A 9,609-nucleotide genomic window follows, 5' to 3' on the forward strand; every position below is an offset into this window, starting at 1 on the left:
TGGGGGCAGGGTTACAAGTCAGTTAGATCTAAGAGATAACCAGAAAGTAATAACAGATTACAGAAATCATGGGATCATACGTATCCTAACAGATCTTGTAGTATCTTCATAATATCTTTTCGGTGTCTTGCGGGACGCGCCGAGCAGTGCCATGCCCCGCAAGGCTTCGTCTTGTGGGCTGGGTCGCCCCTGGGGGCGTAGCCCATGTGGTTTATCGTGGGTATTCAGGGTCGTACCCCCCACAATCAGCGACGATTGCCATTTCTCCATCATATTTTTGCAAAGATAAGTTTTACTTTAATGCCAGTACATATTTGTATTGCTTATAAATGTAATTGAATTGGCTCAGCTGTCTGTATCTACCTCATATGACAATATTGACTCTAATATTGACCAGTCAGTTTGGGGTCCAAAGATTCTATCTAGATCTTTGAGTCTCATATTCTGTTTTATTTGTTTGAGAATGAGAATGTTTACCATTTATAATATAACACAACTAGTTTGACAAGCATATATAATATAGTTTTATCTCATTCCTGTCATTTCCAAGTATCACCTTTGTTAATAATCATTGCATCTTTTTATGTTGTTGCATAGTTTATAATGAAGCATTGAAATTAAGTACTGTTATGCTGAAATTACATTGCACATATGTGTGTAATTTGCATATGTCTGAATTGTAATTTTTGTATACTAGTATTATAAATTTTACCTGCGTATTCCAGTCTGTCTGATTATCTTCCTAAGAGTTCCTGATCTATTTCATCATAAGTTTAGTGTAGCCTCCCTGCATTGAAATATATTTTAGTCGAAAAACAACCTTCTTATGTTGATATTTTTTTATTCTAAGCAATAATTTTGCTCACCTTTTTATATCTGTAGGTATTTGAAAGGTCACTGGAACAATTTGTGTCTACAAATATTTGGTAAGTAGCTGACTGCACTTCTTTAATTGCTTCTTATGAGTTTATTGATGTTGGATAATCATCATATCTACTTATTGTGACATACATATTATTCTGCTTTATAAAAAAGCAAGCAGCTGAGTACTTATATAGCTTTTTATCAGATTCTTTTTTATTGCATCATTGAATTGTGTTTCTTACCTCAAGTAGTTGATCAAACTCGACTGATGCTTGTATTAGTTGCATAAGGGAAGCAATTGAAACCTGCAAGAAAATGAAGAAACCATTAGTTCTCATTTATTTATTATTTGTGTCAACTGTTTTTAATTAGGAGTAATTTTACATAATTGTTGCTTTTTTCTTAATGAATCATTTCCTCATAATTTTGAATCTGATATTGTGCCTCTGACATTTCCTGCTGCCTTGTTCTTCTTTCTAGTCATGTTTTGTTATAACATCTATATTTCATGTTTTGACAGTTAGAAGGTTTCTCATCATTACATATTCTATACATCTAACACACACAAGGAGATTGGATTCAAGTGATCGATGTACTAACCTTGGCTGTTGAGATTTGTGGTTCCTCTTCGATCTAATCTCTGTCCTTTGCCCTGCTTTATGTGTACAAGTTGCATAAGCCAGATCTTTAAATTATATACATATACAGTATAATTGCATTAGCAGCAAGTACAAGTTGTATTATGTCAAATATGCAATTTCCTTATTTTTGTTATGTAATTTATTTACAATAGGAATATAGCAAATACATAACAGATATGTTTGTAATTTTAGTTGATGATTAGTTGAGGATTGCTGAGTGGTGTGGCTGCAGAATTACTTTTAGAAAATTAGGCCAGAAAATTTGACTTGTGTGTGTATGTGTGATTTCTACTAGCTACATGTGTGTGTGATCTCATGCTCTCTATTTTTTGCACTATGCTCTCTGTGTTTTTAGCCTTTTAGACCACATCATAACCCCCAAGTGCTGGATCTGCTCCTTGTGCACAGTGAGCAACCAGGGCCACGCCCTGCTGTTGTAGCAAGCACAAGTAGGACGCCATCTTTGCCATCCTGAATGTCTTTTCCATGAATCTACATTCTTTCAGTCTTTGATCTGAGTTGCCATTGTTTTTTTTTGCTTTTTCAGAAAGTAGATTCAAAAGATTGGGATACTAACCTTTACTGATAAGATATGGATCAGTCTTGTAGTGCTTTTTCTCGAAATTTCATATTCTTCTTTGCAATCTGTTGTCTGCCCCTTTCCCCTGCTGTGCGTGAGCAGAGCAGAGGCTTTTCCCATGTAGCAGATCTGTTTTTGCTTTGCTTCTCTCTCAAGTCTATCTGCTATATTCCTATGTATTTATGGTTTTGGGCTTCTCTTATGAGCTGCTGCTGTTTAATGGACCATTTATCATTTTAGTTAATGGGCTCTTCAGTTGCACAGAAATTACTACAGATTTTTCTCTACGTGGGCCTTCTTTAAAAATTCATTATTTTAGAGGCAGCCAACAAACGTGTGCTAACTTGTTTTAAAACATACAATTTCTTTTCTGTTGTAAATCATGTGTTATGTAGACAACCAACAACCGTGTGCTAGCTTGCGCTAAAACACATGATTTTTCCTCCATTACAAATAATGTGTTTTGCAGCCAGCAAACAATCATGTGCTACCTTTTGCTGAAACACATGATTGTTATGTAGACAGACTCAATTCGAGCAAGTATTTCCCGTCTATGCGAAGGGATAATCCACAACTAAAATTCGACAGCGTTCGTTTTTCAAAAGTCAGAATTTAACAAAATATAAGTATTGGCGTGGTGGATGCATGGACAAGTATTTTCACCGGGAGAGCGGGCGAGTGGATGTTGGTGGCATTAGGCTATCTTCAACAACTAAAATACAAGACTTCATTTGGATAACGCTACAGACAAATGGTTTAATACCTATTCGACATCTTCTTCAATAAAAAGACTAAAAAAAGAATTCTTTCTGCAAATGGGTTTCTAGGAGAGATGATGCCTATATTTAAGTTGTGTCTCTCAGACAACTCAAAATAGGTCTCCCGTACAAATACTCTGTTAGACTGTCTCTAATGGTTGTCCCATATGGACACCCATACCCAAAATGAGTCTCGAATGGTACTGTATTAGCCTCCAACAGTGCACCTATATGCGAGATCCATTTTGAGTTATAGCAATGGTACAATCCAAATACGAGTATCCTCTCTCATGTAGATTCATCTGCAGAAAGGGTTTTCTTCTAGGTCCTGTTGAAGGAGATAAAAATATGTACATAACCTTTTATATGTAGCGCTACCTAAACGTAAAATAGATATTATATTTTAGGTAATGTCGTTGAAGATAGCCTTAGAGGTTGATTTTAAATCTCTTAACAACTATTTTGATTTTAGACCGTCTTCGAGCGGCAGGAGCGGAGCGGGACAGTTGGTGCCGGCGCGCACGCCTGCGTGACCGTCAGGCTCAGGCAGTGTGGGTTCTGCACTTCTGGTCACGGGATGACGAATTGACGAGCGGGACCGCGCGGCGCTGAGCCGAACGCGTTCCTTGGTTTGAAGCGGCCGCGGGAACGGAGCGTCCAACGGCCCGCCGCCCGCCGCCAGCCGCCCGCCCGCGCCGCGCGATCCATCAAGCTGGAGCGGCGATTTCGTACTTTCGTATGGCCGGGACCTTCCGTTGTTCCACGGAGTCGGGGACCGACACGTTATCCAGTCAGTTTTTGGCTGGTTGGTGGCTGAGCGAAGTAGATAGGCAGTTAGGCACCAAGCCAGAGGCTCCAGCTTACTCTTTTTTTTTGATCGGTCCAGCTTACTTTTTCAGCACAATCGGTTTCGAGCCAGACATTCTCGTCTCGTCCGGAGTCATGCACGGCTCACGGATGTCCTCCACTCCTCGGTGCTACGTACACTGCTACTCAGCATTATCTCCTCGTTTGTAGATTGTGACTCGTGAAACAGGCCGCGTGGCGCCAGCGTCGCACGACGCACGTCGCAACTTGAGAATCTCGGCGTCTGGGTTTAAGGTAGCTTGGGCCGACCCACGAACGTGGCCCATGCTAGTTAGGTCGACGCACATCGGGTTCTGCCGACGATTCGGCCTGCATGCGAGATGCGGCAAGCCCGCGAGCTCTCTTCGCCTACCCAGACAGCCCACTTCTGGACGCCACCTCCCTCCGCTGGTTGGCCCGCGGACCACCTCGCGTCCTCGCCCATCCACCGTCCTATGTGAGCTTGCGGCGCGGGTCAGCCCAGCGGGTTTAGCGGCTCTCCCTCGCTGCTTGCCTTGCTAGTTGCAGCCGCAGGGCGCTTCTTCGGTTCTTCCACCCTTCCGCCGCCACCGGCCACCGCCGCCGCACACCGAGGCAACACACGTCCGACGTCCCTGGTCCCTCCGAGTGGAGATGGCGCTCTACCGTCGTATCCTGCTCCTCCGCCGCCTCTCCCACCTCCACCCCTCGCCCGCCCCCGCCATCTGCTCCTCACCCCCACCCACCCTCGCGGGGCTCCTCACCCCCACGGGGCGCCGCCACTTCGCCTTCTCGTCCGCCGAGGAAGCAGCTGCCGAGCGCCGCCGCCGCAAGCGCCGCCTCCGCATCGAGCCTCCGATCAACGCGCTCCGCCGTTCCCCGCCTCCCCCGCGGGACCCCAACGCGCCCCGCCTCCCGGACACCACCTCCGCGCTCGTCGGCCCGCGCCTCAGCCTCCACAACCGCGTCCAGTCCCTCATCCGCTCGGGTGATCTCGACGGCGCCTCCGTCGCCGCCCGCGCTGCCGTCTCCTCACGCGTCCGGCCCACCGTCTTCACCTGCAACGCTGTGGCCGCGGCCATGGTCCGCACCGCCCGCCACGATGACGCCGTCGCCCTCTTCGAATTCTTCTTCCGCCGCTCCAACATCGTCCCCAACATCGTCTCCTACAACACCCTCATCCTCGCACACTGCGAGGCCAACCGCGTCGACACCGCGATGCAGGTGTACCACGACATGCTCGCGTCTGCGCCCTTCTCCCCCTCTGCCGTCACCTACCGCCACCTCACCAAGGGTCTCGTCGCTGCCGGCCGCCTCCGTGACGCGCTCGACCTCCTCCGAGAGATGCTCTCCCGCAACGCTGGCGCCGACTCCCTCGTCTACAACAACCTCATCGCTGGCTACATCGATCTCGGCGACTGGGACAGGGCCTTCGAGCTCTTCAACGAGCTCGCAGAGAGGTGCCTTGTCTACGACGGTGTCGTCCACACCACCTTCATGGAGGGGTACTGGAAACAGGGCAAGGACAAGGAGGCCATGGAGAACTACCAGTCCCTTCTGGAACGGGGCTTTAAGATGACGCCAGCCACCTGCAACGTCCTGCTTGAGACACTCTTCAAGCACGGCAAGCATAAGGAGGCCAACGACCTATGGGAAACCATGATTGACAACCACAGCCCGCCAAGCTTCATCGGCATCAACGCCGAGTCCTACAATGTCATGGTTAACCAGTGCTTCAGGGAGGGCAAGTTCAAGGAGGCAATTGAGGTCTTCCACCGCCAGCCCAGGAAGAACGTCCAAATGGATGTTGGTTGCTTCAACAACATCATTGGCAAACTCTGTGAGAATGGGATGCTAGCTGAGGCAGAAAAGCTCTTTGAGGAAATGGAGACGAAGTCTGTCCTTCCAGATGTGTACACCTACACTTACCTTGTTGACTCGTGCTTCAAGGAAGGTCGTGTGGAAGATACAATGCAGTATTTCTACAAAATGGCAGATGGGAGGGAGCATGGGCCAAAGTTCAATATTGGTTTCTTCAACCGCATGTTTGAAGGACTTACAGAAGCTGGCCGGATTGATGATGCCTTGAAGGTGTACGGGAGGATGCCTGATAAGGAGATCAAACCAAACACGACCACTTTTGAAATCCTTGTCAAAGCCTTATGCAAAGAAGGGGACTTGGATCAGGCAAGGTGCCTAGTGATGGACATGGCAAGGGGTGGCATTGTGCCTCATCCGGAGTTCTGTGAGTCTGTTGTTGACTTTTTCAAGAAGGCTGATCGACAGGAAGAAATTGAGAAAGCTTTTGAAGAAAAACCTATGCCAACACCTCAGCCAAGGACAGAGTATCAGTTGAGGACTGAGTATCGCTCTCGCAATGCAGTTGGTGCTGCTCAAGTAAAACAACCTGGCTTTAGCTCTGCTCCAGCGGTGGAGCCTGGATTTGTTTACTCTCAGCCACAACAGTCAACATTTAGTAACAATCAGAATAGGCAGCCTGAGTTTGGCTCATCTCATTCATGGAATCCAGGTTTTGGTGCTCCTCGAGCGCAGCCTGGGTATGGTGCACCTCAGCCTGTACATGCTGTAGTTGGTTCGTCTCAGCCACAGCTGCCACAGTTTGGTGCTTCTCAGGGTGTACCAGGATATAGTAACATAGGAAATCAGCCACAACAGCCACAGTTTGGTGCTTCTCAGGGTGTACCAGGATACAGTAACATGGAAAATCAGCATGGTCAGTTTGGCTCTCCACATGGAGAACCAAAATTTAGCAACCATCCACCACAAGTTGGGTATGGTGCCCAATTGCTTCAGTCAGGGTATCGCTTTGAGCCCCAACAAGAACAGGCCGGATTTGGAAATCGAGGAGCGCTGCCTGCATATGTGGCTTCAAGCCAACCCTCATATGGTTCCCGCTGGAGCTCAAGTGGTTATGGATCAACCCAAGGGCAACTGGGATACGGTGGCCCTCAAGCGCAGTCACATGAATCTCAGTTACCACATCACCAGACAAGTTTTGGCATGCCACATGTCCAACATAACAATGACTTCTATAGATACAACCCTGGATACAGGCCGTCTAATGGTCTGCAGGGATTTGACGCTCCCCATGGTGATTCTGAAACCGCTTCATCTAAAGACCATCAAGAGACTACCACTCCTGAAGATCGGCAACAAGTAGCATTTCTGAAAGCATGAAGACTGCATATATATTTTGGCTTCAAGTCAAAAAGGATTTTCAGTCATAAAATGGATTAGTCTTGGATAGATGTGAATCAGACTCCCATATTGTTCCCATGGTCCTCGCTGCTGTACCGTTTAACTGAATTCACTGATGTTTCTCAGGATTAAGGAACGCTCTTTACTGTTTGTTTAAGTTGGAACTTTTAGTCAGCATGCTTGGTGTTTTTGGAAGTATATGTACGTTGTTATTTGATATTGACAATCTAATTTTTATTTACAGTTATTGATCTATCTAGGATTCTAGTTTTTGTTTAAATATATTGACAATCTATCGGTTCTTACAAAGAATCATCCTTCTTTGTGCACCGCAGAATTGATATGTTTTTATCGAGGTAAGATGAGTATCTAGATTTATTTTTGGATGTTGTGGCAAGTATAACTAGATGTCCCAAATAACAGGTTGATTTTGTTGCAATGGCTGTTTTCTTTTGATCGAGATGGAGATGGAGACCAAGATGTGTATTTTCGATGCTGCAGTAGCCTGTCGTTTCATGGCGCAACAAGCAATTTAGTTTGTTTGAGTCATTTCCTTTCATGTTGCAGTAAGGCTCCTCTAGATGTTTCATAAGATGTTTCCATAAGTTGCAACAATTGTGTTTCAATGTTGTAAGGTGCCGGGTTGCCGATCTCGAATTGTCAGGTTCCCCCAAAGTCAAGATATTCCTATGGAAGTTGAGCAAGGACATACTACGACCAAGAGGAATAAGTTCAGAAGAAGATTCGGGGCTTGTTCAGTTGTCTAGGAACCAACCCCTGCAAAGATTCCCAGCTGGAATGATTGACTAATTTGTACAACAATTGATCAGCTGGAACGGTTTCTTGCCCCATTCCAGGATAACGAACGACCCCTAGAAGTGACGCAACACTGTGACCTGGGCAGGGACGAAAGTGAATCCAGCCACCTCGCAGTAGTCCAGTTTCCGAGAGCGCGAGCGCTACGTCTTGCCATTCGACAGCATTGGATATTGCCGACTTGCCGTTCGATGAACAGTTTCAGTACATAGGTCAGGATTGGCTCCTTTTGCTCTTTAGATGGTTGCTCGGACGACCAAAGAATTTTCAGTCTGCTTCTTCCCTGGAGAGCGTGGTAGGAGTATGTACACAACATCACACATAGCACAGGCCCTACGTTGGTAACCGAATCGGTGGGCTTCTTGCTAAGTTACCGAGAAAGGTTAACAATCTGCAGAGAGGCTGGCCTGGGGGACAGCAAGGCGAAGCAACCAATATCGGCGAGCAGGATGCCAGGAGAGCCATGGCGGTCGTCGACGTCACCCCAACGATGCTGGGAAGCTGGAGCTATCGCAATTCGCAAAGGACAATTGGTACAGTGGTCTTCTCGGCATGGAAATTCTATGAACGGTACAGCAGCGCGGCAGAAGCGGAAGCCTTGTGTGGAGGGTCTTTAGTGTGCCATCCAATGGGTCTAAGATCATGATTGAATCAGACTGCACGCAGCTCGTCTCAATGGCCAGGAATCTAGCAAGGGACAGATCAGAGATTCGCTCCGTCACAGAAGAAGCAAAGGGACTCGCCCGTCTGCTCACCGAGTGGAAGATTTCCCAAGTAAAGAGAGATTGTAATATTGCAAGGCTTTAGCTGGTTTAGTTAGACGTAGTAAACATTCTGCGATGTGGTCGGAACAAACACTTGCGTGTACTTGAGACCTTCTCAATGCCGACTGTATAAACGTTTGTGTCTAGTTAATAAAGCGCTCTCTTTGCTCAAAAAAATTGTTGTAAGGTGTCGGTGTATCTCTCTCCCTCGCTCTCATTGTTGCTCTCGGACTCAGTAATATCTAGGCAGCGCGCCACGACGAGAGTGTGGGTGTTGGCCGCACGGGGAAGGACGGTGGGTGTGCGCCATTATGAACTGTGTGGGACTCACCGTTCCATGCGAGCGATGTTGGGTCCTGGTTGGAACCGACGTCCGTTTTTAGGCTCTTTTTAGCAGGGTTTAGAGACTTTAGCTTTGACTTCTTCCTTTTTGGGTGAAGCCCTACTAAATGCTGGCTCATAAAACGACTCCGCGAGAGAAGTTACATAGGGTTTCTAGAGAGGCTTTAGCTTTGTCTTCTTTTGCTTCTTGGGTGAAAGCCTTACTAAATGCTGACTTGTAAAGTGGCTTTGCGAGAGAAGTTAAGAGAAACTGTTTTTTACATGTAAGGATAAAAGCCACAAAGGACGGTCCTAATGCTATAAACCGCACATAGTTTCTATGTCTATTAATTTATGTAGACATTATATATAGAAACTATGTTTGCAATGGATAATTTTTATAGAATAACGTTTTGTCCAATTACATGTCTCCTTACTCCCTTATCTATCTATGTCTTTATATCTTGGTTCCCGTGGAGATATGATTTTTTTATTAAGAAACCATTTCCTTCTCTTTCCTTATTAAATCGCTTGCCACATTAGCAAAATGTTTAGATGACAGGGTAATAATACACATAGAAACTATGGTAAATTATGTATTACGAGTGCTCTAAACATAGCTTCGCTAGCATTTTTATGTGAAAACCATTTCTTTAGAAATCCTACTAAATTGGGCCTTATTCAGGGTACGGAAGTTCGGAGGTAGCAAAACAGACCTGGGACCAAGGTCTAACTTGGTCCAACGCACACAGCACGTGTGGGCTAGGTAACCCTTCGCGTGCGACGTCGGCCTGCTAGCCGCAAGCCCTCGAGCTCCCTGT

At 46.2% G+C, this 9,609-nt stretch overlaps 1 protein-coding gene across 1 annotated transcript; it reads left to right on the forward strand.

The window, feature by feature from the left end:
* The first annotated feature begins 4,205 nt into the window (after window positions 1-4,205).
* LOC136504418 (pentatricopeptide repeat-containing protein At1g10270-like) lies at window positions 4,206-7,196 on the forward strand. The gene has a single exon (XM_066499338.1). The coding sequence runs from the start codon at window positions 4,323-4,325 to the stop codon at window positions 6,864-6,866; it is 2,544 nt and encodes an 847-aa protein (XP_066355435.1). The 5' UTR covers window positions 4,206-4,322; the 3' UTR covers window positions 6,867-7,196.
* The last annotated feature ends 2,413 nt before the right edge of the window (window positions 7,197-9,609 follow it).

The sequence above is a fragment of the Miscanthus floridulus genome, chromosome 1, assembly GCF_019320115.1.
Source record: "Miscanthus floridulus cultivar M001 chromosome 1, ASM1932011v1, whole genome shotgun sequence".
In the NCBI taxonomy this organism is placed as follows: domain Eukaryota; kingdom Viridiplantae; phylum Streptophyta; class Magnoliopsida; order Poales; family Poaceae; genus Miscanthus; species Miscanthus floridulus.